Source organism: Schizophyllum commune (genome assembly GCF_000143185.2).
Source record: "Schizophyllum commune H4-8 unplaced genomic scaffold SCHCOscaffold_12, whole genome shotgun sequence".
Classification (NCBI taxonomy): domain Eukaryota; kingdom Fungi; phylum Basidiomycota; class Agaricomycetes; order Agaricales; family Schizophyllaceae; genus Schizophyllum; species Schizophyllum commune.
The window spans coordinates 63,142-90,230 of record NW_026089549.1 but is presented as its reverse complement, the minus strand read 5'-3'; the positions used below and the strand labels follow the sequence as shown (position 1 = coordinate 90,230).

At 61.1% G+C, this 27,089-nt stretch overlaps 8 protein-coding genes and 1 non-coding gene across 9 annotated transcripts; 2 read left to right on the top strand and 7 right to left on the bottom strand.

Moving 5' to 3' along the window:
- Positions 1-155: 155 nt before the first annotated feature.
- SCHCODRAFT_02467268 (uncharacterized protein) lies at positions 156-440 on the bottom strand (the record flags this gene model as incomplete). The annotated part of the gene is made up of 1 exon (XM_050342665.1): positions 156-440. A coding segment is annotated over one exon (285 nt), but the record flags the coding sequence as incomplete, so codon positions are not given.
- A 1,629-nt stretch (positions 441-2,069) lies between these two features.
- SCHCODRAFT_040939 (uncharacterized protein) lies at positions 2,070-2,297 on the bottom strand (the record flags this gene model as incomplete). The annotated part of the gene is made up of 1 exon (XM_003027367.1): positions 2,070-2,297. A coding segment is annotated over one exon (228 nt), but the record flags the coding sequence as incomplete, so codon positions are not given.
- Positions 2,298-2,300: 3 nt separating this feature from the next.
- On the bottom strand, positions 2,301-9,465 carry SCHCODRAFT_01105670 (uncharacterized protein; the record flags this gene model as incomplete). The annotated part of the gene is made up of 6 exons (XM_003027366.2): positions 2,301-6,924; positions 7,562-7,858; positions 8,273-8,824; positions 8,878-9,219; positions 9,270-9,377; positions 9,428-9,465. The coding sequence occupies 6 exons, from the start codon at positions 9,463-9,465 to the stop codon at positions 2,301-2,303; spliced, it is 5,961 nt and encodes a 1,986-aa protein (XP_003027412.1).
- Positions 9,466-10,714: 1,249 nt separating this feature from the next.
- SCHCODRAFT_02672012 (uncharacterized protein) lies at positions 10,715-15,950 on the top strand (the record flags this gene model as incomplete). Its single annotated transcript, XM_003027647.2, has 14 exons — positions 10,715-11,013; positions 11,063-11,225; positions 11,272-11,894; positions 11,941-12,011; positions 12,252-12,359; positions 12,415-12,494; positions 12,560-12,654; positions 12,815-12,853; positions 12,908-13,298; positions 13,347-13,795; positions 13,845-13,973; positions 14,028-14,140; positions 14,193-15,636; positions 15,686-15,950. The coding sequence occupies 14 exons, from the start codon at positions 10,715-10,717 to the stop codon at positions 15,948-15,950; spliced, it is 4,269 nt and encodes a 1,422-aa protein (XP_003027693.1).
- An 868-nt stretch (positions 15,951-16,818) lies between these two features.
- Positions 16,819-17,405, bottom strand: SCHCODRAFT_02080484 (uncharacterized protein). The gene has a single exon (XM_050341719.1). It carries the CDS (start codon positions 17,298-17,300, stop codon positions 16,863-16,865), a length of 438 nt encoding a protein of 145 aa, XP_050197798.1. The 5' UTR covers positions 17,301-17,405; the 3' UTR covers positions 16,819-16,862.
- Positions 17,406-18,908: 1,503 nt separating this feature from the next.
- On the bottom strand, positions 18,909-19,806 carry SCHCODRAFT_02515873 (uncharacterized protein; the record flags this gene model as incomplete). Its single annotated transcript, XM_003027365.2, has 2 exons — positions 18,909-19,497; positions 19,559-19,806. 2 exons carry the CDS (start codon positions 19,804-19,806, stop codon positions 18,909-18,911), a joined length of 837 nt encoding a protein of 278 aa, XP_003027411.1.
- A 3,014-nt stretch (positions 19,807-22,820) lies between these two features.
- On the bottom strand, positions 22,821-22,939 carry SCHCODRAFT_t227. The gene has a single exon. It is a non-coding gene; the product is annotated as a tRNA-Thr (tRNA).
- Positions 22,940-23,142: 203 nt separating this feature from the next.
- SCHCODRAFT_02639770 (uncharacterized protein) lies at positions 23,143-24,588 on the top strand (the record flags this gene model as incomplete). Its single annotated transcript, XM_050346102.1, has 1 exon — positions 23,143-24,588. A coding segment is annotated over exon 1 (593 nt), but the record flags the coding sequence as incomplete, so codon positions are not given.
- Positions 24,370-25,639, bottom strand: SCHCODRAFT_02080479 (uncharacterized protein). The gene has a single exon (XM_050341718.1). The coding sequence runs from the start codon at positions 25,502-25,504 to the stop codon at positions 24,725-24,727; it is 780 nt and encodes a 259-aa protein (XP_050197796.1). The 5' UTR covers positions 25,505-25,639; the 3' UTR covers positions 24,370-24,724.
- Between the last annotated feature and the right edge of the window lie 1,450 nt (positions 25,640-27,089).

Genomic DNA, 27,089 nt, shown 5'->3' with positions numbered 1-27,089 from the left:
ATGGGATTAGGTATGAGAGTGCCGTACTTCTTGAAGGTCAGGTGCCTATTCTTCTGACATGGGTCGCAGGATCTGCAAAAGTGGAAGACACTGCGCTTCATGCGCTTCCAGTAGAATTTCGGGTGTAGCCGTGCCCAGAGCTTCGCCATGCAGGTGTGTCCGCCTTCCATCGGCTCCTCGTGCGCTGAGATGAGGATCTCGCCTACCAACTTGTCCGGGACGCATAAGCGCGGCAGGTAGTCTGCGTCAAGGAAGAAGAGAAGGCCATCGTCCGACTTGTAGTAGCGCCTTCCGGGAGTCCAAGTGTCGCTCGCGAGTCCCGAATCCTCGTACCGGCGCTTCCAGTACGGCTCCTCTAGGTATGCCGCCCTAAAGCGTTCCTTCATCTCTTCGCTCAGATGGGACAACAGGGCTGGAGGTCGTGCGAACGTCGCCGCGTACAACGGATTGACCGGCGCTTCTAGTAAGTCCCTCTCCTCGCTGTCCCTTGAGGCCGTGGACTGGTTGTCTGGCTGATCGTCTGCAGTGCTCGGCTCGGCGTCGGCTTGCGCGTCCTGACTGGAAGTTGCTTCCTGCTCGCGCTGAGTGCTGACCATCTCCGCCCCCCGGCGCGCAAGTCGCGCTGAGCGTCGTGTCGCTATGAATGCTCCGGGAGAGCCTTCCGCAAGCTCACTCCAGGCGCATCCAGCGAAGGCGCGAGGCGCAGCGGCTCGTGCAGCTGCTTCCTCGCGCAAAGCAGCGGTTGCGGAATCAGTTCGAATAGCTTCCGACTCGGGAGCTCGCGGCGATAGGCAACTTGGCGGGTCGCGCGGGATTCGGCTGAGAGGGTCAACGTTCGAGTGAGTGCGTCCGGCTCTGTGCACGATCTCCAAACCCGGCTCATAGGCAGAGAATATAGCGCCCCAGGAAGCGAGACGGCGGTTGCTGTTCTCGTATGTTCGCGCCCACTGCAAGGCGCTGTGGTCCGTGATCAACAGCACTCGCGCACCTTCGACGTACGGCTGAAATTTGACTAGAGCTTCCTTTGCCGCCAAAGCCTCCCTTTCCGTTGTGCTGTAGCGCGCTTCGGCCCCCCGGAAGGTTCGCGACCAATACGCCACAACGCGCTCGACCTCCACTACCGTGTCGTCCAGAGTCGCCCCCCAGGTTCCCGCCTTCGGTACGTCATTGACTTTGTTCGAGACCTTCACCACCAACGACGGCACTGGTCGTCCTAGCTCGTAGGCCTCCTTGAGCTTGCTGTACGCCTTCGTACCCCTCAAGTCGCGCACCGCTATTGGCTGTACTTGCTGTAAAGCGCAGCCTAGAGCGTGGCCCGAAGCGTCCGTATACAGTCGATAGGGTCGTCCCTCTATAGGATGCCCAAGGACGGGCGCTCTCTGGAGTGCGGTCTTTGCTTGGACGAAGGCGTACTCCTCGTCCTCTTCCCACTTCCAAGGGGTGCCCTTGCGCAGGAGCGCATGGAGAGGGGCGCAGACGTCGGCGTAGTATGGAATGAAGGAGTTGAAGTAGACGATCATGCCGAGGAAGGTCTGCAGCTCCGATATGCAGGTGGGTCTCGCCATTTCGAGGACCGCCTTTACCTTCTCGTAATGCGTTGACAGACCGAGCCGCGAAACTTTGTGGCCCAGCAAGATAATGGAGTCATAAAAGAGATGGCATTTGCTGGGCGACAGCGTGATGTTGGCGTCTTCAATCGCGGCTAGAACCTTGTCAAGATGGTCGATGTGCTCCTCGAAGGTCTTGGAGTAGACGACAATGTCATCAATGTAGACGAGGGAAAAAAGCCATAGATACGGCGCGAGGACCGACTGCATCACCCGCTGGAAAATCGAAGGACCGTTATGAAGCCCGAAGGGCATCCGCTTGAACTGGAATAATCCTCGGTGCGTCCGAAAGGCAGTCTTTTCCACGTCTTTCGGATCGAGGTGGAGTTGTGTAAATCCTGACAGAGCATCCAGGGAGGAGAGGACCTGCGCGCCTGACAACGAGGCTAGAATCTCCTGCTGGCGCGGGATCGGGAACTCGTCGGGCACTGTCATGGCGTTGAGTCGGCGGTAGTCCACACAAAACCGCGGTTTTCCATTTCGGTAAGCGATGACCACCGGCGCGCTCCAGGGGCTGCGCGATTCCTCGATCACCTCCTGCTCGAACCACTTGTCGAGTTGCTCATCGATAACCGCCTTTTTTGCAGGGGATGTGCCGTACATGGGAACTGCTACTGGTCGCGCATCGTCCTTCACTCGGATTTGCGCCATGGCCGGGTGGTTGCCCAGTCGACCGTCAAGGGCAAATGCGCCTCAGCGGCGTTCGAGCATCGCCCAAGCTCGGTCCTTCAAATGTACGGGGAGTGCACCCACATCGAGAACGCGCCTGAAGTCGGACGAGCTCACGCCTTCAGCGTCTGGAACCTCCGCCGTTTTGGGGCCGCACTGCTCAACGTCTGCTGCCGGCTCGTTCTCCTTCTCCACTTGGCTCTGGAAGGACTCCTTCCACGCAGTATAGGTCTCCGCGTCCGGCATCGGGAACGAGCGTCTACGCTCCTTCCAGGCTTCGTAATTGACCGCTTCAGGCATTCGAAATCGGTGCGGTACTGGCGATGCGCGTCCCGCGCCCGGCTGCGCCGGTGGTGGTACAGTAGATGGCACAGGTGCGTCCTCCTCCTCGCCAGGAGAAGGAGGATGCTGACAATGATTAGACATAAATGCAGCCCGGTTTGCCAGCTCCGCGAGATGCTCTGCGGAGGCGGGCTTGTCGAAGAACTCCTCGGCCGGCATTACCTTCGCTACGATCTCGCCACGCCTGATTTTGCGAGGAGTGGTGGCGAGGTTTGCGATGGGGACAACCGGTTTGTCGGACGAGATGAGCGTGTTAGGGATTGCGAACGGCTTTTGCTCGCCGGCAGCGAGTAGCTCGCGCTCCACAATCCATTCGCGTCGCTTGTCGAATGGGCCCGAGACGGGAATGTTGACGACAGTCTCCGGCTTGAGACGAATGTCCTGTTGGGCGCGAAGAACCGAGTCCTGATCCTGCGTGTGGCGGCGACGCTCCCTCCTTGCGCTCTTTAAGTGCTGGCGATGAGCCTTCTTAAGCCAGCCATGAACCGGCTTCTCGCCCACGTATGCGCGTTCAACCTTGTCGTAGTCGGTGGAGCGCGGAGCTCCCTCAGCAGAGATGGGAGCCGGGTGTTCGCCAAAGGTGAGTGTCGTGCCTTGCTCCAGGTCGCGCTCAACAGAGATTTCATAGGCTTGCTGAAAATCCTCGCCAAGCAAGATGGGAACGGTCATGCCATCGACGACGTAGAGCTCGGCCTCCGCCTCGATCAGGGTCCCGTCGTCGGCGCGGATGAGGACAGGCAAGCACACATAGCCGCGGATATTGACAGATTTATCCGTCAGCTGCCATAGCTTCATCTTGGCGCCCTGCCGCAGCGGAGGGGGATTCTTGAGCGAGTCGTATAGCCACCCCGCTAGAAGCGACAGACTCGCGCAAGAGTCCATCCGCAGCAGCAGCTCCTTTTCGATCTCCGAGCACAGGCGCCCACGCACGCAGAGGACGGTCATTCCTCGCTCTCGCAGTTCCTGTCGCACGCGCTTCTTGGCTAACAACTTGATCTTCGGAGGCTCGTATGGCTTGGGCTGAGGATGCTCGTCGGGTGGTCGGTCAGTAGGCCGTGGCGCTTCCTCTGCGACCAGCACCTCTGGCTCCGGAGGGGCTTGACGCTCGGCCACGGCACCCATCCGAGGCGCTTCGTCTTCTTCCTGCTCCTTCGCATCCACATGCTCGAGGATATGTGGGTAGTCGGCGGGGAGCATTTCCCCTCGATACCAGTACTCCTCTCCTATCTCCTCAACTGTCAGAGCAAATTGAGGCTGACGAACTTCATAGGTGACGGGTCCGTCCGCCTCCTCCTTCTGGGTCTTACGCTCGGAGCTCTCGTGTTCCTGATCGAGCTGCGAAGCCGCCCCGTCAAAACCCTGCTTCATCACCGCATACGCAGCGTTATACGCTCTCTCCGTATCTGGGTCGCCCTCGGCCAGCAGACTCTCGCGATAGCGGCTGAGGTACTGCTGCCAGAAGGGGCAGTCCTTGTTCCAATGCTTCTTGCTCCCGCAAGCGCGGCACGGAGAAGGAGGAGGCTTGCGGCTGACTATTGAGTCGCGCGTAGGGAACGGGTAGGAAGCGGACGACTTGTTCTTTTCCTTAGAAGCCACTACATTGAAGGCAACGTCGTAGAGCTCGTTTGCAGGATCATCCGAGTTAGCTTCAGCACCCCCGTTGTGCCGTTCGCCATCCTCGAGCTCTTCGGGGTCGATGCCTGCCTCTGCCTCGTACGCGACCGGTCCGCGCATCAGGTTCGTTCTCCGACGAGAGTCTCCCGAAAAGCGCCCATACTCCTTGAGGGCGGACAGCACCTGCGCCCGGACCTCCTGGTTGACGGATGCCGACGTCATTGAGAGCGAGCGCTCGTGCTGAATGACGCGAGCCTTTAGCTCGTCCGTTGAGCCCAAGGTTGAGGGGATGAGTTTGGCGTCCCAGTCGGCGGGGGCAACACTCAACACGAGCTTCACCTCTTCGACCGAATTCCTTTCAGCAAAACCAAGGGATCTCGCGTCCAGAATGCGCCGGTTAACGAAGTCGGACGGCGTCTCGTGGCGATGCTTGGGCTCGCGGAAGGATTGGAGCTGGAACCCTACCGCCATGTCCTTCATCCACTGCGCCCCCAAGTACTGCTGCTTGATGACGTCCATGAAGTTGTACGCATCCTTCTTCATATACTCCTTCGTATCCTCTGATAAGGTCAAGTACCAGTTATAGATCGAGGAGCCGGCGGGGAAACGCATCCAGGCCCAGTGCGCTACCGCGGCGCGCATGCTACCACCGCTGTTCGCGAGCTCGAAGAATGCCCACAAGTACGGGGAAATGGTATCTCGATTTCCGTCCCACGAAGGTATGCAGTCCATCTTCAGGTTCGCTTGTATAGTGGGAGTAGCTGAGGCGTAGGGAGGACGAGGACCTCCTGAAGCGTCTGGGTAGCTAGCTGAGGGTCCCCCACCCCCACCGGGAGGGCCTCCACCCCCACCTCCTGCGCGTGCAGGCTTGCGCGGGGGAGGTACAGGCGGCGGCACCGGCAGTCGGCGCGGAAAGCCAGGTGGAGGATTAGGTGGAGGAGGTCCTCCATCGTCCGGGTCCGGAGGATCGCCATCGCCTCCTCCCCCGCCTCCAGTGGCCGTCCAAGCGTAGCCACCGTGATTTGGACGAGGAGGGTCGACCCGAGCAACACTGGGATGCTGAACTTGAAGATGCGGGTGAGCCGAGATAGACGTAGCTGCTCCAAGGTAAGCTTCACTTGAGGAGTTGGGAGCGTCCTGACGGTCGACCGGCTCCGGGTAGTTGTAGTGCCTAGGCGTACCCGCGTTCGAGGCAGAGTCGCCCGGATAGGCCGAGTAGTAGGCCGAGCTAGGTTGGAGTCGTGTGCCAGTCGAAAGCATGCCGAACGCAGAGATGGGCGGAGCGGGAGCGACTAACCGAGGGTCAACTCCCTCGCGAATGTCCGGTAACCTCGTGTCGAGACCGCGCCCTACGGGGGCGGTAGGATCCTCCTCTGGCTGCGGCGGTTGCTTGAAGCCTGCCCGCTTCTTCTTCTTCTCGAGTTGAACGTATTGAGCTTGCTCCTCCGGCGTCAAAGGATCTGGATTGTTGAACGTCGTGCTAGGAGCGCGCTCCTTGCGCAGGCCATTCTCGTAGTACACGAGCCTAGGCATATCCTCGGCCTCGCGCTCCGGGAATGCACGAATAAGGGGAGAAGGAGGAGGAGCAACAAAGCGGAGATCTTGGCCGACGAAACGAAGCCGCTCCTCGCGCGGAGGGCGAGGAACACGACCGGCCGTCCGATGCTGCGCGTCTGAGGGACGCAACACGTCGGTGGCCGAAGGAGCGGAGCCCAGTAAGTACTTCAACTTCGTTTCGTTGTCCTCGAGATGGTTCATGTCGCTATAGACAGAGCGGGGCGTAGTCAGCGGCGAGAGCATCGCATTCGGGGCGCGCTTCTCGATATGCGCCTCCACAAGGGCCTTGTACTTCCGATGCTTGCGGGCCGCGGTGACGCAGCGCGAGTTGAACAAACTCCAGGCCACATTCAGAGCAGCCAGCGACTTGGAGCCCTTCAGCGCTTCCAGCAGCACGCCGCCGGGATCTACCTCGTAGCACTCCGTTCCCGCGCCGTAGGCCTCCGTAGTAGCGGGGTACAGCGTGCTGAGAACGTTGTCGACATCGCCCACAACATCTTCGATGAAGGCGAGGAACTCCGCGTGAAGGGTGAAGCGCGTCTTGGTCGAGTTGCGTGCAATGCCGCGGTCCACCACTCGTTCGGGGGTCAGGCGAGTCTCCTTGATCAAGCTGTCCAGGCGTTTGCGCACGCTCCTGAGGTGCTCTGGCTTAGAGCGGTCGATATTGTACATCAAGTCGCCAGCCGCTGTCAGCGCCAGTCTCCGGCTGTTGGTCTCGTTGCTGGCGGTGTTTTCCTCATCGGATTCGGATCGCCTTCCCTCGTCGGCTTCCTCGTCAGGAGGGTTCGGGCCCTGTGAGGGACCCGGGGTGCTGCCTCCCTCCAGAGCGGTACGCGTCATCGAGGGTCGCTCGGCGCGCGAAGGAGAGAGTGAAATCGAGCGAGGAGAAACGGCTAGGGGTTCAGGCGAGTAGAGTGAAAGGGAGTGCACCGACTCGTCCGAACGGAGAAGATGGCCTTGTACCTCGAAAGCAGAGGAATCAGAGGACGGCACTGGCGACGTGGCAGAGCGACTAGAGTTTTCGTCGGCGCGTCGTTGGCGCGATTGCTCGGATGGCGCAGCTCCGAGCAGAGAGCTAGCTATGCTGCGTCCCGGGGAGCTACCGCGAGATCCCACAGTGTCCACTTTGCGGGCACTGTGTATAGCCCGCGCGGGATCTCCCGCGGCGTGTACTCAGGGGACGCGAAGTGGTCGCCTCTGGCGAGAGGCGAGTACTCGTCAGGTGTAACACCTGGCCAATACCCAAACCCGTCTGCAGCAACTGCAGGCAGGTCTACTCTCGTCTTGCGCGAGACTCTTCGGTCGAGCGCGGGACGATTAGGGTAGAAAGCAAGTGATAATAATATTCGTAATCGCAGTACGCGAGTCGTGAGGCGAGTAAGCGAGTCGTAATACATAAATGGTGGGACGCGCGCCCCGCGAGGCGCGCGCGGTCCACGTGACCGAGATCCCGTCGAGGGTGTCGTAGGTACGTCAAGCTATCACGGAAGTAGTAGTACAAAGGCCGTGAAGAAACGAAAAAAAGAGGTATCTGACCTACTCGGAGCGCGAAGAGTAGCCTTCTGCCCAGGTCTCCCACACATCCCCGGCACTGCTGTGAAAACTGGCGAGGGCCGCGCGACTCCCATCGGAGCACCTCTTCGAGATATTCTTGTCGGAGGGGACTGAAGTGACCGATCGGGTCATCCTAGGGCGCTTTTAGTCCAGTCTTGTATGGAACAGAAGGATGCTCTCAAACCTGATATCGAGTTCCCTGTGCCGGTACGTCGCACATGATGACGTTCTCGCCCTCGTTCTCATTGTATGCTTGAAAGAAGGGGTCGTCCTGAGCATTGCTGGGGCGCTCGTCCGGCTCCACTAGTCGGGGAGGTGGCAAGGGGGGTTCATGAGGGACGAAAGTTGATGAGGTGGAGAAGCGGTGGGAGGTCTTGAGAATGCGTCGTTTATCCGCAGATATTTCAATGTGGGTCCCTTGATGTGGCTGGGATCGATGAAGGGATGGACGCGGTGGAGCTTTGCGCTTGTGACTGGAACGAGTGGAATCCGACATGTTGACTGCTGGTAGCTGGCTATGGACGCGTCGCGCGTCAGCGTGAATGATCACGTGTAGAATATCATACCCAAACAAGCACCCATACTTTGTTGATCGCACCTGGTTACAATCATTTTTGGCTCTTCTGCGCATGCCAATACACCATGAGTGCAGTATAAAAGAGATGAATGCACTCTTATTCACCCTATCAATCAGAGAAAATTATTTTCGGAGCGAGACGTGGTTCGTTATGTGACGAGTGGCTGGGGCCCTGGCTAAGCATTGAGGAGCGAGTCAAGTGTTTGGTGAACTCAATGACAGAGCTCAAGGAATAAGTACAGGCTGGTGTGGAACAAGATATAGGCTTTATTGGTATACGTTACATGTGGGAACATCAAAATAGCCTAACTAAGGAGCACAAGATGATACATAGGCTAGCACGACGACGGACTACTTGTACACGAAGGGCGAGCCCAGGCGGGGCCCATGCGACATCAGTGAATCGGAGTCAGAGTCCCCGTCGACATCATCCATCGTGACCGAGCCCTCTGAGTCCGAGTAGGATCCGTCGCTGGACGACTCCGAGCCACTTGATATGTAGATAGGATCATCCTTGTCATCACCTACACCTGCGAATGAAGACAACAACCCCACCCCGAGCCTCAGCGAAGATGGCCCCGCACCCGTAGATGTCGATGGACCCGCGGCAGACGACGAGGAAGGGGCACCCGACGACCCGCCGCCCCAAGCAGGAGAGGCCGCGCGTGATGCAGCAGCCTCCACGCGCTTCTTAGGCCGCGTGCGAGCCGCCGACTTCACTACAGCCTTCAACGCGGGGCGCGGCACCGGCACGGTCGACCTTTTGAGACCGATGTAGTGCGTGATGCTACCGCGCGCCAGCCTCAGCTCGCGCTGAACCTGTCTGTAGTGACCGCCGCAGCACTCGCCAATTTTGCTGAAGGGGTAGGCCGCGGCATCGAAAAGGTCATCGAAGCCGTACTCCCTTCAAAGGTCGTCAGAACGCAACAGAGAAGAAGGTATAGAAATGTAACGCACCTGCCGGGTTCCATCCGAACAGTCGTCTGGGCGGCGCACCGGAAGATGTTGACCTTGTCGGCGGCCAAGGCATCAGTGAAGGCCTTGAGGATGGGCGAAACGCCAACGGTGATCTGACGCGAGCAGGAGCCGTTCATAGGAGGGTGGCCTTTGGCCCGAGGGGCGACCCCGCCGCCGTGGGGAGTACCACGCGGCGCGAGAGGAGCGTCCTTGGGAAGGGGAAGTAGGAGGTCCGCATTGTTGACGGAGAGCGCCCAGCGAAAGGGACGGTTGTCCCAGATGTATTCCTGGATGAACCGGATGTCGACGTAGTTCGGGACACTGCGGCTGATCGAGTACGCGCTGTGCATAGGTCAGCTCAACAGCCACAGCACGCGCGAGCATTCCCATACCGGGCGTCGTCCTCGCTGAGACTCTTCTCGAACGCGTCCGGAGGGGGCTTGGCGGCGATATTGACCCTTGCGAGAGCGTCCGTGTGCGACTGCGCCTCCAACTTGGCCCTGGTCCAAGGTCAGCTTCGTTGGCAATACGGGAGAGGAGCTCGACGCACTTGAAGTCCGACTTCAAGGTAGTAGAGAGAGCGGCCATTAGGGAGAGGTTATGCTCGTAGAGCGCTTGGGACGGGCGTGGGCGCTCCATCGTGTGCGGAAGGCGATGGATGAGTTCGACCTACGGAAAGGGCGATGAAGGGAAGGAAATTTTCAACGCGCCTTTTGAGTCGTTGAGGCAAGGGATACATGGCCAAACAATCCTCATGCAGGGCAAAAAGGGCGGATAAGAACCCCGAGACGATGGTATGGGGATGCGCGCGAAGGCGACGAGAAGGTCGGAGGCGGAGACAAGACGCGATTTGCGAGATTGCATCCAAATAAGGCAAGTTGAACTTGCACGTGAGGGCTTGGGCGGACAATGCCTGTCTGCACTATAGCAGTACGCCAACGACTCTGGCGAGATTTTTGAGCATTAGAGTAGCTAGTAGACTACTTCCCCAAACCACATCTGAAATATGGTGAAGGTGGGACTCTTGTGGCGTACAGTTTTTGCAGATGTTTGCTACCTGAAATCGTATGCTGTTCCGTCCTGCTATATGGTTTGAGAGGTATGCGACACATTCTAGCTGAAAGACACTGGTATACTCACACAGGATTGCCTATTTTATTAGCGTCATAGGCCGCCAAGCTTTATGGAGTGCGTGTACAACATAGCAAGAATCTCGTTTCTTATTGTTCCCTGGGCTGACAGTTACTGTCGTCCTACAAGATATGCTGTCAGAAGGGACCGTCCATACTCCCCCTACAGTTCTAGCCTACTCCGAGCCCGATCTGAGCACTTTTTTTTTTTCCTAACATACGGAGTAGCCACTCGCCTGCTATATACCATGCGCTCTCATGAGCAGCAGCGCTCAGAATTATTTTTCCTATATACCTTGACCCCAGATGCTTGTGTTCACAAAGACAGCGACCTTCCCTGAGCCAATGTCCCGCGATATGCGCACGCCCAACCCCCGAACGCCTTCGAATTGACACTATGAATGCTTGCAAAGGCCCGGTAGACCATGCACGTCGAGGGCTATATGTGTATGTCCTCCCGGCGCTCGTGAGCCTCAAATCATGTGTAAACCCAATCAGAGTGCTGATATATGCTGAAGAAAGACACTCCTCTTGCTATCTACGCCTTCAGTAACCAAATTCCATGTGCAAATGACCGCTTTGACCTCAGAGGGACTTAGACGTTTGGGCGCTCATGTTTGTGCATGCTTGGTAAAAGCCCCAACAGAACAGCCACGACCCCTTCCTTCTTACCGTTCGCCGCTATCGCGCTCTCTCTATCATCAGCCATGACGAATGCTCGCAGGACGGACGAAATCTACAAGGCCCTTACCGCGGTGCATCCTTCGCATGCTCGAACTAGCGCTGCTGCTGAAGATGAATATTCCGACGTCGACCCCGAATGCAACGAGGCTATCATGAGCTTCAGCCTGGATACTCCTCCGGGACCGGGATACTGCGCAGTTCCCTTCCACCCCAGCCCTCTTCATAGCGCCAATGGCCGCGACGTCCGCTGGGAGCCTTCCTTCAAGTCGTTCATCTTCGTCCGGTCGAGTAAGGATCGAGCTGGCGGCGTGTACACCGACGAGTTCGTTTTCCAGGTATACTCTGAAGCCGTACACTAATCAACTTCGCAGGAACGATATGAGATTCGCTATACAAGGCCTCCACCCCCAGCCAGAGTTCGAGCCGATGACGAGCTTCCTCGACTGCCTTGAGCTGTGGAAAGCCGACTGCCGCAGCGGTGTTCATGGTCAGGTTGGCCCGCCAACCCCGAAGGCGCCGGAGTCTCCTCTCAAAGTACGTCCTTGCTCTCCACATCCTGTTGCTCATGCCTGACCTCTAGACCATTCAGTCCCGCAGCTCGAGCGCGCTCCCCTTCACCCCACCGAACTCGCCCTGTACATTGCCCTCAATCTTCCGATCCCCCCGTCGGACTGCAGGCCCATCCCCAGGCATGGCTCCGATGGCTTATGGTGGTGCACGCTCTTCGGACATCATCTCTCCTGCGCCTGTCACACCGTCCAGAGTCCGGGGACCCTCCAGTCCTCTCAATCCCGCTGTGGCTGGCCTGCGAGCACGGCCTGCGGTTTTACCAGGTACTCCCGCTGCGGTAGTCATGCCGCCCCGCACATCGCGCAATCAAAACGGCCTGGATGTCGTGCAGCGCGGTCCTCCTCCACCGTACCCTTCCTCGCTTCGTGGACCATCCAGTGTCCCGAGCGTGCCGTCGGTGTTCACACTGCCTTCCTCTGCGGCGACAACTTCCGTATCTCCATCCGCGGCAACGTCCCTTACACCGCCCACAGCCACGGCTGTGATGCAGCCCTCCTCGGCTTCGACTCCTACGTCTGCTCCGGCTTTCAGCCGCTTAGGGCCTGCGGGACCGCATCCTCCTTCCACCTTCATTCAGCCGGTCTGGCTCTCTCAAGATTCTCAGGGTCTTGGGCTGATCCTGACGCGCAATTGGTACGTTCCGCTGTCATCCACATGCCCCTGATCTGACCTGTATCAGTGCGTACGCGAGGGACCTCCATGCGACCCATGGCAACATCGACGTCGTCACCGACTCCGACAAGCTCAACCGTGCGGTGAAGCAGTTCTTCATGGACTGACCGTCGATGTATGGGTAACATGTTGGCCGTATACTTGTCACTTCTTGTGTGTACGTTGTTGTTTCTTGTTCTCACTCAATATTCAATGTACAATATCGTGGCTATCGTGCATGCTGTATTTACTCGCTTTTGATGTATCTGTCAATCTTCCGTGCTTCGCTGTCCAATCCTATCGTTTATTAGTCATCTTAGTGCTCACGAAGTCTTACAGGCATGCGAAGGATGTGGTCTAATGACCATTACTGCCTATCTGCCCCCACCATTCCCCGTGTTTTAGCGAAGGATGTCAACGGAGGGCAACAGATTCCGCGATTCCAAGGTGCGCCCACATTCTTCTCATCCAATGTGGTGTCAATATTGACTCTTGCGTGCAGGTACGCCGTGTATCCGCGCTCGCCTTCGCGCTAAGATCCACGCCGTGCGTTGCAACGTCCAGATTCAGGGAGTCGAGAAGGTACGAAGGCTTCTGGCCGACGATCTACGTCCTCCGCTTCCTGAATCTCACTGACATGCTTGCAGTCCTACAACCTTACTTTTGTGTATTCAAGCGCGACTGCTTGGTCTCACCACCAACGGTGTTTCCCGGCGTGCACGCACCCACTCACTCGCTCATAGTAAGTTCTTACCATTGTTCATATATATCCTCTATCCTGTGCCCGAGCTGGTCGTGTTGCTATCCCAGCATTTTCTGACAGTTTCCAGAGCCTAGAAGCGCACGATCAATATTTGCCACCGACGTTTGAGGAACACGGTTCGATCCACGGGAAGCCGTAGTCAGGCCACCCGGAAAGAAGTCATTGACGGTGGATTGTTGTAAGTTGTTTGTCTGTCAGCCCCATACCAAGTAACTGACAACATTGGCGGCAGCCAGGCGCACTCGTATCTACATGCCAGGCCCCTGTTCGTCAACTCACCACCTCAATCGCTGTACTTCACGATATCTGCAATGGGCAAGCGAGCGAAGGCGAAGGACGATCCGACTAGGCGTGCTCCGGGGCCCACCCACTGGGTTGTCGGCGTCAAGCGTGCGTTCCTCAAGCGCCACCAGGCGGAGTTCGAGGCATCGAAGAATCGCGGCCAGTTCTACGACAGAATCACCACCAAATTCATGATGAAGTTCGGCCCCGGCTTCGACCTCTCGACCGACCTTGAAGAAGACCTCCCCGATCCTGACGCCGACGATATGACTGAGGACTACTCGGACCTCACTCCAGACGAGGTGAAGGCCGCGAAGGAGTACCGCAAGCGCCTGCGTTCGGTGAGTTACCGTCCTACACTCGCACGAGTTCGTCTCACGTCTTTACAGAAAATCGGCTCGTATTACCGTGGCGAGGTGAACAAGATCAAGCCTACAGACACCCAGGAACACATCAACGAGCTCTTCACAGACCATACTCAGGCGCAGGTTCCGAGGCGGTCCGTCCCCACGCACATTGTCCAGTACTACTCGAAGTTATACTACTCAGCTCGAGTGAAGTCCGTCTTTGAGGCGGTGTTCGTAAAGGAGAGGGAGAAGGCGGACGCGGACCTCGCTAGATGGGATGAGATGGGTGTGGATCCGCCGGAGGGGTGGAAGCACCCGGTCGCGCTGTCTGTCCGCAACAGGGTCACCGCAGAGTGCTGGGAGCGGGAGACGGAGTCTTTCAAGGACTCGGTCGTGCGCGCTCACCAGGAGGAGGTGGAGCGCCAGAAGGCGGCCTTCGAGACTGCCATGCGCACGCCGAAGGTCCTTACAACGCCTGAGGATTTCCAGCAGTACGTTGTTGGTGTGTTTTGGTGCATACCCAATCTCACTGTTCTGCAGCGCAATTTCGACGGCGGGGCTCTACCTCCAGCCGCTCATGGACGCCGTCAACACCAACGCCAGTCTCTGTGCGTCGATCTTTCTCTTTGGTCCTATGCCGGATGACGGGGGTAAATTGGGTGTCTTGAGGTGAGTCAGCTACGCCGCCCAATTGTCCGCTACTGACACGTACCTACCTGGTAGTGCGCATGCCGGAGTGACTCGTGGTCTCAACTCTCAGATTCTCCCCTACTTCGACCCTGACGGCCTCTCCGATATCGAAACAATCTTGATTGACTTCGCAAAAAATTGCTACAGTACGTTCATGCTCAATATACCGTGCGCGTACACCCTCTGACCTCTTCGTAGGCGACCCTGAGTGTCTCAGGCGCTCACTTTCCGATGCTAGGTCCCGCCGTGCGATCTCTGGGATGACGCCCAGAGAGTCTATTCTACCTGTGTCGACTCCAGCTTCACCTTCTGCTCGCGAGTCTTCACCGCCTCGGCAGCCGCTTGCGCGTCTCCGCCGTGCAGGCGAGACCGCTCCCACCACTGCTAGTGATTCAGCGCACTCCCCGGCTCCGGCACATCAACATCAGCTCATTCCCGAAGCTTCGCCCACCAAGACCTCTGCCGACCCATCGTCGCTGTTTGATGATGATGATGTCGAGATGGTCGACGTCTATCCAGCGACAGACACATCACGTCCTGATGTGTCGATGGACGCGGACTTCGACGCGACGCCTGCGGCAGCACCCATGAGGACGGGTGGAACACCTGATGTGGAGGTGGATGGCTTGCTTGACGCGGAGATGGTGGTGGAGACTGGCGCAAGCGTGGAGGTGATGCCTGACGCGACGAATGGCGCGAAGGCAGACGCGATGCCTGACGCGACGATTGGCGCGAAGGCAGACGCGACGCCCGACGCGACGAATGGCGCGAAGGCAGACGCGACGCTCAACTTCAACGAGGAGACGGATGCGGAGGCTGGCACGATGCCCGACGCGACGATTGGCGCGATGCCCGACGCGACGCCCGACGCGATGCCCGGCGCGACGATTGGCGCGACGCCCGACGCGATGCCCGACGCGACCGCAGCCTCGCCGGCCTTGGATGCGACTCATGACATGGCAGATGCATTGTCGAAGGATCCCAGCGCTACGCCTGCTGGAGTATCTCCGTCAGACCTTGCCGACATCGCCAAGGGACGGGAGGAGGATGTGTGGAAATGTAAGATGCCAGTGGGATGCCCTCCTCATATCGCTGGCATCTTCTTGGCCTGCTCTCGTGGTCAGGAATGGGGCTTTGAGTTTGCGCGTGCGGTCACCGCTTATCTGGCGCTCGAGCGCTCGTTGGCTTTCCCGATTCTCAACCATGGCCGTCTTGTCCTCGCTGGAAGCATCAGGCCCTCCATCTACCGTGATTGGGTTGTTGGAAAGAGGGACTTCGGCCACGTCGTCGACATCGGTGATCCACAGGTGTTCGGTACCAAGTGGTGGACATGGTGGGAGGCGATGCAGCCACCCCTGCGGGTCTCGCCCGCCGGCGATCTTCTGGCTGTCGACGTTGTTGCAGCTGAGGCGACTCATTTGGCTCAGTGGGGTCATCTGGAGAAGTGCTGCGGGCGCGACGGACTGGTTCAGTTTCTCCTCACCCTAGTCTGGTGGGGCGATGTTGTCAACGATCCGGACCAGCGTGTTGCGCACGTAGCTCGTCGCCTTGAGTGGGAACTTGCCGTGCAAGACTTCCGCGAGGTTTTGGAGGCGTTGATGTCGGCGCCCGACTTCAAGAGGATTGCTGCGAAGCGAGCCGCGTAAGTCGTCTTCTTCCACGTTTGTGAGTCGTGTCTGACCGCATCTCAGAGGCATCGACTACACAATCAACATGTCTTCGAAGCACGGTCTCAACGACAACGACAAGAACAAGCCGCCTTCGAAGAGGGCAAGGACCGCCCTGTTGGATCGGGCCGTTGGACCTGCGCCTGCGAAAGCTCGCCCTCGTACGCAAGTCTCAAACGAGAACAAGGCACCTCAACCGCAACTACCAAGTGCAACTGTCGCCGCCGCAACTCGCCAGTCGAGCAGGAAGCGCTATGTCTCGGTCTCCGTCCTTCGCACGCGCGAATAGTTGCGCCTCATACGTATCTTGCATCTTGTGGGTCCATGCGTACCACGTCGGCTTGGTCGTGTCGTGTCATGTATGTTTTTGTACTTTGCTGCTCTGTCTTGTTGGACTTCGTCGTATCGCCGTCTGTAATATTTACTCATCCATCTTTGTCAAATCTATGTCAGTATTGTATCTATCTAATGTATGTCTAGTACCTATACTGTAGTCTTGTGGGCCTTGAGAATAATATCATTCTCTACTCCCAACGTTGTGTCAAGACATGTCGACGGCGAGACGCCATGAACTGCAGTGATGATAATGACTCACAAGACAATGGAACTCATGCTGAATAAGTAAGCAACTCAGGGACGAGCTCAAGGGTATACTTGCTGATGGAAATTCAGACCCTATGCAGAAGGCTACGAGTTAGTATTGATTCATCTCTGCAGAATGCGGAGAACACAAGCGATACGACGAAAGCGGTCGTGCCGCCGATAGTGACACATGTCACAAACGTGACAACATCGCCACGGCCAGATTTTTTCCATGCGCATTGCTCTCCTACTCGCCCCTGGCTATGTGCACGACATAGTCATGGACCATATGATAGAGGACATTGGAGGCAGGATGGAGGATAACGAAGGTCATTATGGGCAACAATGATCAGCATATGGATGAATGGAGGGGCACGTCCTAGCAGTAGCGAAGGCTGGATAAGGTCAGCGCCTGATAGTACCTTCTGTAATGGTGGAAGCGCGGGGAGAGGAGGGGTGATACTTGTATGTATGAAGGAGGTACAGTATACAGTATACGAAACTCGGCAGCGGCAACAGCGATGGTGGTAGCGGCGGCGGCAAAAACGCCAGTGGACAGCAGCCAGGTAGCAATGCACGTGAGGGCGCATCAATGGCGGGCGCATCAATGGCGGACGCGTCAATGTCGGGCGCATGATCGATCCATTAATCGGAGGAAATGGGCGCGGGAATCGAGGAAACCAATTATCAGCGGGAAAACCCGCGAATAACGGAGTTGGTGCGTAACGAGATAAAGTCCAGCCGGACAGGGACAGCGCGGCAGGGGCGTATCGAAACACGACCCCCTGTGGGCATAGTACGGTATCCGGATATTGATAGGGACTATCCTCCGGACGAGGAGCGACTGCCCAGTCGAGCGAGCTTGTCTGTCGATCGAGGCGACTAGCGCGTCCGCCGAGCGATGCAGCGCGGCCGTCTGTCGGGCGAGCGACGAGCGCGTCCGCTGGTCGAGGCGACGAGCGCGTCTGCCAATCGATCGAGCGAGCGGTGAGCGCGACTGCCTGTCGATCGAGGCGACAACGTGCGCGTCTGCCAGTCGATCTGGCGACGAGCGCATCTGTCGATCGATCGAGGCGACGAGGGCGTCCGTCAATCGAGCGACGAGATCGTTTGGCCAGTCGAGCGAGAGAGGAGCGCGACTGCCAGTCGAGGCGACGATGTAGCGCGTCCGTCCCAGTCAAGCGGGCGAGCGAGCGATGCAGCTCGTCCGCATGTCGATCGAGCGAGCGACGGGTGCGTACGCCAACTGAGGCGATGAGCGCGTCCGTCAGTAGAGCGATGAGCGCGTGCTGCCTGTAGCGCGTCCGGCAATCGAACGAGTGATGGCCGCGTCCGCCTGTCGAGCAAGAGATGAGCGTGTACGGCTGTCGAACGAGGGACGATAGCGCGGCCGTCCGCCGAGCGATCGAGCGATGAGCGCGTCTGCCATGCGAGCGACGAGCTTGTCCGCCCGTCGATCGGCGACCATGCAGCGCGTTCGCCCCGGTCGAGGCGACGATGACGTGCGCGTCTGCTAGTCGAGCGAGGCGACGTGCGGGCGCGTCCGTCGAGCTAGCGCCAAGGCGCGGCCGCCGGTCGAGCGAGCGTGCGTGCGCGTCTGCCGATCGATTGAGCGAGCGAGGAGCGCGTCCGTCCGCCGAGCGATCGAGCGACGTGCGCGATTGCTAGTCGAACGACGAGCGACGAGCGCGTCTGCCAAGCGAGGCGACGTGCGCGTCTGCTAGTCGAGCGAGCGACGTGCGCGTACGCCGAGCGAGCGAGCGACAAGGCGCGTCTGCCAATCGAGCGACGAGGACACCGAATGACGACGAGCGCGACGAGCTCGTCCGTCGATCGAGCGAGCGGGCGATGAGCACGAACGCCTGTCAAGAGGTGAGCGCGGCTGCCGGAGGAGAGAGATGAGATCGTCCTAGAGAGCGACAACTATGAGCGCGTCCGCCGGTCGAGCGAGCGACGAGCGCATCTGCCGGTCGATCGGGCGAGCGAGGCGACGTGTGCGTGTACGCTGGTCGAGGCGACGTGTGCGTCTGCCGGTCGAGCGAGCGATGAGCGCGTCCGCCTGTCGATCAAGCGCCAAGGCGCGTACGCCGGTCGAGGCGACGAGCTCGTCCGCCCTAGTCGAGGCGAGCGATGGGCGCGTCTGCTAGTCGAACGATGAGGTCGTTTGCAAGTCAGTCGAGCGACGAGCGATGAGCGCGTACGGCAGTCGAGCGAGCGACGGGTGCGTCTGTCAATCGACGATGCAGCGCGTCCGTCTACCAGTCGGGCGAGCGATGCGGAACGTCTGCCGGTCGATCGAGCGAGCGACGAGCGAGCGAGCTGGTACGCCGGTTGAGCGACGTGCGCGTCCGCCTGCCAGTCGAGGCGACTCGGAGCTCGTCTGCTAGTCGAGCGAGCGACGATGTAGCGTGTCCGTCAATCGAGGCCACGAGGAGCGTCTGCTAGTCATTCGATCGGGCGACGTGCGCGTCCGGCCCAGTCGAGCGAGTGACGTGCGCGGCTGCCAATCGAGCGACGATGAGCTTGTCTGCCTATCGAGCGATGAGCGCGTCCGCTGGTCGATCGAACGACGATGTAGCGCATCCGTCAATCGAGCGATGAGCGCGTCTGCTAGTCGAGCGATGGGCGCGTCTGCTAGTCGAGCGAGCGTCGGCGGGCGCGTCTGCTAGTCGCGCGAGCGATGAGGGCGTCTGCTAGTCGAGCGAGTGACGGCGGACGCGGCCGCCTGTTGAGCGAACGGGCGACGAGGGAGCGCGTCCGACCAGTCGAGCGAGCGAGCGATGAGCGCGTGCTGCCTGTAGCGCGAGCGACATGCGCCCCAGTCGATCGAGCGAGGCGACGATGAGCTCGTATGCCAATCGAGCGAGCGATGAGCGCGTCTGCCCAGTCGAGCGAGCGACGGGCGCGTCCGCCGATGGATCGAGCGATGAGCGCGTCCGTCGAGCGGGCGACGTGCGCGTCCGGCAATCAAGGCGACTAGAAGCGCGTCTGCCAAACGAGCGATGTAGCGCGTCCGCCCAGGCGAGCGAGCGACGACGTGCGCGTCTGCCAATCGAGCGAGCGATGAGGAGCGCGTCTGTCGAGCGAGCGAGAGAGACGAGCGCGGCCGCCAGTCGAGCGATGATGAGCGCGTCTGTCGAGCGAGGCGATCAAGCGATGAGCGCGTCCGTCCATCGAGCGAGCGACGATGAGCGCGGCTGCCATGAGGGCGAGCGATGAGCGCGTCTGCCAAATGAGCGAGGCGACGAGCTTGTCTGCCGGGAGAAAGACGAGGAGCGCGTCCGTCAGTCGAGCGAGCGACGACTAGCCGCATACGCCGAGCGAGCGACCAGCGCGTCCGCCATGAGGGCGAGCGAGGAGCGCGTCCGTCGAGCGAGCGACGGTGTAGCGCGTCCGCCCGTCGAAGCGAGCGACGAGCTCGTCCGCCTGTCGATCGAGCGAGCGAGCGATAAGACGCGACTGCCGGTCGAGCGAGCGACGATGAGCGCGTCTGCTGCGACGACGTGCTCGTCTGCCAATCGATCGAGCGACGAGCTCGTCTGCCATGAGGGCGATGGGCGCATCTGCTGATCGAGGCGACGATGTACGTGTCTGCCAGTCGAGCGAGCGACGGTGAGCAACTGCTAGTCGAGCGAGCGACGACGTGCGCGACTGCCCCGGTCGAGCGACGTGCGTGTCCGCCTTGAGGGCGAGGCGACGAGCACGTCGGGCCCGGTCGAGCGACGACGTGTGTACGGCAATCATGCGAGCGCCAAGGCGCGTCTGTCTGTCGAGCGACCGACGAGGGCGTCTGCTAGTCGGGCGAGCGACGATGAGCGCGTCCGCCAAGCGAGGCGACGTGCGCGTCTGCTAGTCGAGCGAGCGACGAGCCGCGTCCGCCGAGCGAGCGAGTGACGACTAGCCGCATCCAGCCAGTCGAGCGAGCGATGAGCGCGTCCGCCAATCGAGGCGACGACAAGGGCGTCTGCCAGTCAGTCGAGCTATCGACGATGGGCGGCTGCCGGTCGAAGGACGACGACGAGAGCGTCTGCCGGTCGAGCGTTGGAGACCGAGCGGGAGAGCAAGCGATGAGCGCGGCCAGCGGGAGATCGAGCGGGAGATCGAGCGAGCAAGCGGGAGAGCAAGCGACATTGAGCGACGAGGAGCGCGTCTGCCTATCGAGGCGATGAGCGCGTCCGCCTGTGGAGCGAGCGACGTGCGCGTCTGCCTATCGGGCGACAAGGCGCGTCCGCCTGTCGATCGAGCCAGCGCGGCCGCCGACCAGTCGAGCGCCAAGGTGCGTACCGCAGTCGATCGAGCGATGAGGGCGTCCGCCAACCAGTCGCGCGATGGGCGCGTCTGCTAGTCGATCCAGCGATGGGCGCCTACGCCTGTCGAGGCGACGAGTGCGACTGCTAGTCGAGCGATGAGCGCGTCTGCCTATCGGTCGATCGACGTGCGCGTCCGCCTGTCGAGCGAGCGACGTGCGCGTCCGCCAATCGAGGCGAGCGAAGCGACGTGCACCTACGCCGGGAGAGGCGAGCGATGAGCGCCGTATGCGTCTGCTAGTCCAGGCGACGACGGGCGCGTCTGTCGATCGGGCGAGCTCGTACGCCAGTCGAGCGAGAGATGCGGACTGTCTGCCCTAGTCGAGCGAGCGACTAGCTCGTACGCCAGCCGAGCGAGCGATCAAGGGCGCGTCCGGCAGTCAAGCGAGCGACGGCTAGCCGCGGCCGCCCGTCGAGCGACGGGCTCGTCTGCCGGCCGAGGCGACGACGAGGGTGTCTGCCAATCTAGCGAGCGATGAGAAGCGCGTCCGTCAGTCGAGGCGACGAGCGTTGAGCGCGTCTGCCAACCGGTCAATCGAGGCGACGATGTAGCGCGTCCGCCAATCGATCGAGCGACGGGTGCGTCTGCCTGTCGAACGACGAGCGATGAGCGCGTCCGCCCCAGTCGATCGGGCGACGAGCTCGTACCGCAAGTCGAGGCGACGAGGGCGCGTCCCACAGTCGATCGAGCGATGAGCGCGACTGCCAGTCGAGCGAGTAAGCGGCAGCCCAGTCGAGCAAGTGACTAACGAGTCTGCCCCAATCGATCGCGCGACCAGGAGCGCGTCCGGGCCTAGTCGCGCGACGTGCGCGACTGCTAATCGAGGCGAGCGACGTGCGCGCCAGTCTGCTAGTCGAGCGACGTGCGCGACTGCTGGCGACGAGCGACGTGCGCGTCTGCTAGTTGAGCGAGCGACAAGGAACGCGTCCGGCCCAGTCGAGCGAGCGATGAGCGCGTCTGCTAGTTGAGCGGCTAGAGCGTCTGCTAGTCGAGCGAGCGAGGCGACGTGCGCGTCTGCTAGTCGAGTTACGAGCGTCCGTCAGTCGATCGAGCGACGCGCGCGTCTGCCAATCTAGCGAGCGATGAGCGCGTCCGCCCTAGTCGAGCGAGGCGACGTGCGCGTCCGCCAGTCAGTCGAGCGAGCGACGAGCGCGTCCGCCACAGTCGAGCGACGAGCGCGGCAGTCGATCGAGCGACGGGTGCCGCGTCCGTCAACCGGTCGAGCGAGGCGACGATGAGCGCCCAGCCAGTCGAGCGACGAGCGAACGCGTCCAACCATTCTGTCGAGCGACGACGGCCTGGAGAGAGACGGGGAGAGGGATACGCGCACCCGCGCGGAAGCGCTCGACCGGGGCCTGTGCGCGAGGACGCACTCGACCGGGGTCTGCGGATGTAGTGCGGCGTCGGGGTCGTGGACGTGTAGCGCTGTGTCGGGGTCGTGGACGTGTAGCGCGGCGTCGGGGTCGTGGACGTGCAGCGTGCCCTCGGGGTCGTAGACGTGTAGCGCGGCGCCAGAGTTGTGGTCGTGCAGAGTGCCGTCAGCCCGTGCGAAGGGGCGGAAGGAGGGAACACTGAACGCGTAGCGCGCCCTCCCGGAACCTGGACGTGTAGGGTGCCCTTTGAAGTCCTGCACGTGTAGCACGGCGTCGGCGTGTGGGAAGAGACAGGAAAGAAGTGAGGAGGACAGGAGAAGGAGAGGGGGAGAAGAAGAAGAGGAGGGAGAGAGGGGGGGAAGGGGGAAGGGGGAGTAGGGAGGAGGAGAGGAGGGAGGAGAAGTAGGGAGGAGGAGAGGAGGGAGGAGAAGGAGAGGGGACGGAGGAGAGAAGCGAGCGAGGAGGGGGAAGGAAGGGAAGGGTGGGGCAGCGAGGAGGAGAAGGAGAGGGGACGGAGGAGAGAAGCGAGCGAGGAGGGGGAAGGGAGGGAAGGTGGGGGACAAAGGAGAGAAGCCAGAAGGGGAAGGGAGGAGAGAGGAGGGAGAGGGGAGAGGGAAGGACACGGAGAGGTAGGAAAGGAGCTGGGGAGGGGGAGGGAGGAGAGAAGGATGGCGGAGGGAGGACGGTGTCGGCGCGTGGAAAGGGGAGGTGAGGAGTGAGGAGGAAAGGAGAAGGAGAGGGGGAGCGAACTGGAACATGGGCGGAGAGAGCGAGCTGGAACGTGGGCGGAGAGAGAGAGAAGGATGAGGAGGAGAGGGGGGTGGTGAAGCAGGGGAGAGGGGGTGGTGAAGCAGGGGAGAAAAAAAGGTGGTCGCCAAGGCAACTATATGGCACAGTGCCCCACAGCCGACTTGAACGACTGACCTTCGCATCATAGGCAGTTTGACAAGACACGTACAAGCGAGTTTGACAAGAAACATACGAGTGCGACGCTCTACCACTGAGCTAGCAGGGCGGTGATGGGTGGGTGGGAGAGATGTGTGGTGGTGGATGGGAGGGGAGGGGAGGAGAGAGTGGGGGGGAGGAGAGAGTGGAGGGGAGGAGAGAGTGGAGGGGAGGAGAGAGTGGAGGGGCAGAGTGGGGGAGGGTATATGGCAGGGCACGGGGTGGGAGGGCAGGGGTGTGGACGAGGGAAGGATGCGCGGAGATGAACGGTAACGGCGGGGGAAGTGCGAGATAGAAGAGAGGGAGGAGGGACGCATGGGTGCACGCTGGAGGAGACGTGGCTGGCGGAAGACGTATGCGAGGTATCAAAGGCTGCGAGGGCGACGGAGTGAGTAGGTGAGAAGAGGAGGATGGAGGTAATTGAGCAAGGTAGCGGCGACGCGGCTCGTTGACAAGGAGGCGTGCGCGACGCCCGCGATCGACGGCTGCGCGTCATCGGAGGTCGGGCCGGGGCGTCGATCGCGGACGCGTATTGCCTTCGCGATCCTTGGCGGCTGGCGAGCGCTTGTCATACGAGTAATCGTCGAGACTGGAGCTGGATGGCGACGCGCGTACTCGCCAATCGTGGACCCACCTCGCTATCTGTATGCTCTTAGTCCGGCTCCGAGCAATGCATCTCCACTCTTTCTCTGCCCTCCCGCTGCTCACAGTCCTTCCTCCCTGCTGGCCATCATGCTGGCGCCACCGACGCAACGCTGCAACCCAGATCGCGCTTTACGCGCCCTTCCCCTTCCTCACTCTCCTCAAGGCCCTTCCCGATTGCACTCCGCATGCCCTTCTTCGTGACATACCCCGCTGCAGCATTGGCCTCCGACAGCGCCGCTCTCCAGCCACTGCGACGTCAGTTTCTTCAATTTTATTCTGGTCCCCTTCTCTTTCGCGCCTTTATCAATGCTCCTTCGCGTCCTTGATCCTCCTCACGTCCTCCCTCCCCTCCCCGGCCCCTCTACCTCACTATCCTCCCTACTTCCCTACCTCCCCTCCCGCCCATCTCCCCTCTCTCCCCTCTCCTGCTCTGCACCTGACACCCAACTTCGATCCTCCCTCCCCTCCCCAGCTCCTCTCCCCCTCCTACCTCTCGTCTATGACACACTCCCTTCCACCTCTCGTCTATGCTTTTCCTCCCACCTCTCGTCTATGCCCCCTCCCCGGTGGACGACTGCGGTCGGCGTGCGGCGATCCCTCTTCGGCGAGGGTGGATGACTAGGGGGGCGAGTGGATGACTAGGAGGACGGTCTGTGACGCGGCGAGGGGGCAGACGGGACCCTTCTCTCGTCTTCGACGGTGCGCACCCTTCTCGCGTCTTTGACGGTGCGCACCCTTCTCTCGTCTTCGACGGTGCGCACATCTCTCGTCTTCGACGGTGCGCACCCTTCTCTCGTCTTTGACGGTGCGCACCCTTCTCTCGTCTTCGACTCCGGGGTGGGGGTCGACGGGGTGAGGGGGGAAAGGAGAAGACGAGTGGGGGGAGGCGGGAGGTGGGGATGTGAGATGAGGGAGGTGGGGATGGGAGAGGGCGCGAGAGGCGGATGCGAGGAAGAGTGGTGAAAGAGGGTGGACGAGGTGGGATGCGAGGAAGGGGGTGTGTTGGGTGAGGCGGGGATGGGTGAGTGGGGCGAGAGGGAGATTCCGAGGAAGGGGTGGGTCGGGTGAGGCGGGGTTGAATGAGTAGAGGAGAGGGGAGGCGAAGGAGGGTGGGGAGGGGGCGGGGTGGGGCGAGGCGATCCCTCCACAACTTGGCTCGACTCTCCTTCGCCTTCGACTGAAAACGCGACTCGACTGCACGCGAGGGCGGTCAGGTCGGGCGATCCCTTTTCGACGCGAGACCAGGCGAGGCGAGAGTGCGAGTCGGAGAGACTCGAGGGAAGGTGGGAGGCGAAGTGGCACATATGAAGGCGTCGACTTGTCGCGGTGCGGTGCGGTATGGGGCGATCCCTCTTCTACTCGACTCGACGTGGCGCGGTGGGTCGGACCCTCGTCGTAGTGAGGCGGGGCGATCCCTCCTCGTCGGCGTGGTGTGACGATCCCTCTTCGACTCGACTCGTCGGGCGATGCAAGCGTCAGACGCTCTTTGACTCGACTCGGCGCGGCGGTGGGCTGATCCTTCTTCTACTCGTCGAGGTGGGGGTGCGGTCTTCGACGCGGCGATCCCTCGTCGGCAAGGAGGGGTGGGGGGTGGATGACTAGGGAGACGGTCTTTGACTAGGGAGATGGTCTTTGACGCGGCGAGGGGGACGGTCTTTGACGCGGCGAGGGGGACGGTCTTCGACGCGGCGAGGGGGTGCCAGTGGACCCATCTCTCGTGTGGGGCTGCGAGAGAGTGGTCGACGCGACGCGAGGTGGGGGTGGGGACGCGAGAGGGCGGAAAGAAGAGGGCGGGGGGTGAGGGCGAGGGGTGAGGGCCAGGTGAGGGCGCGAGAGAGGGCAAACGAAAAGACGAGAGGGGGGGTGGATGGGGGAGATGAGTGAGGTGAGGAGGTGAGGCGAGATGGAGTGAGGCGGGAGAGGTGGATGGGTAAGCGAATGCGAGGCGCGGTGCGGTGGGGGCGGGGTCGGGCCCTTTTCGTCGGCGCATCGCGGCGCGACGCGAGGTGAGGGCGCGGGAGGGCGGAGGAAAGGTGGGCCGGGAGCAAAGGGGTGGACCCTTCTCTCGTCTTCGAAGCGGTGGGGGGTCGGGTGGGGGTCAAAGGAAGGGGTGGGGGTCAACGCGACGGGAGGAAGGGGTAGGTAGGGGGGGTGAGGGGGTAAAGGAAAAGACGAGAGGGAGGAGGCGGGGAAGGGAAAGACGAGAGGGCGGGTGGTCGACGCGACGAGGCGCGACGCGAGAGGGCGGAGGAAAGGTGGGGGAGGGCGGGAGAGGGGTGCGGTGAGACGCTCCCTTTTCGTCGCGGTCGGTGTGACGATCCCTGCTCTACTCGACTTGGCGCGGTGGGCTGAGGTGATTCCTCTTCTACTCTACTCGGCGGGGCGATGCGTGGTGAGGCGAGGTGGGGGAGGGTGATCCCTTTTTCGACTCGTCGAAGCGCGGCCGGGGCGATTCCTCTTCCACGAGGCGAGGTCGGGCCATCCCTCTTCTACTCGGCGCAGGGGGCGATCCCTCTTCGTCGCGACTCGTCGCGGTATGAGGCGCTCCCTCTTCTCCTCGTCGACACCCGGCGATCCCTTTTCGACTCGTCGCGGTCTGGCGATCCCTTTTCGACTCGTCGCGGTCTGGCGCTCTCTCTTCTACGCGTCGCGGTCGGGCCCTCTTCGTCGACGCGGCGCGGTGGGGTGAGGAAGGGGAGAGGCGCGGGGCGGGCCCTCTTCGTCGAGGTGCGGGGCGGGCCCTCTTCGTCGAGGCGCGGGTCGGGCCCTCTTCGTCGAGGCGCGACGCGAGGCGATGGCGGGAGTGATGGATGGGTAAGCGAAGGCGAGGTGCGATGCGGGGTGAGGCGGGGTGAGGTGAGGCGAGCCCCTTGCACTCGTCTTGGTGTGACGATCCTTCAAGGACTCGGGGCGGTGAGGCGCGAGGACGCTCCTCTTCTGCTCGACCGGCGCGGTCGGGCGCTCCCTCTTCGACTCGGCGCAGCGCGGTGAGGCGCTCCCTCTTCGACTCGGCGAGGCGTGGTGGGTTGGGGTGGGGGCGGGGTGAGTGGGGTGAGGAGGGGGATGAGTGGGGTGAGGAGGGGGAAGGGGAAGGGGAAGGGGGCTCGGTGGTGGATGAGTGGGGAGAGGTGCGGTCGGGGCGGGAGGGGGAGGGAGAGACGGGGTGTGACGCGGCGAGTGGGGGCGGGGTGTGAGGTGAGGTGAGCGAGGCAAGGTGGCGAGCGAGGGATTGGGGGGATGGAAGAGGGGTGAAAGAGGGGGGAGGGGGGGAGGCGAGGAAGGGAGAAGGGTCGGATGCCCTCCGATCCTCCTCGGCGAGGCGGGAGAAGGGGCGGTGTGAGGGCAGGTCGCTCTTCGACCGATGACGCAAGGGAAGAGAGGGGTGTCCACACGTCTCACCCTTCCGTGCTTCCCTGCGCACATCTTTCCCCCCGCGCCTTGACCGCATCTTCGCACCTCCCCACCACACCACTTGTCGCCAAGCTTCCCATTTCCCGCATACATGATGCCCCCCCCCCCCCTCTCTCGTCCCTCCCACTCTCTCTCTCGTCCGTACCCCCCATCACCACTCCATA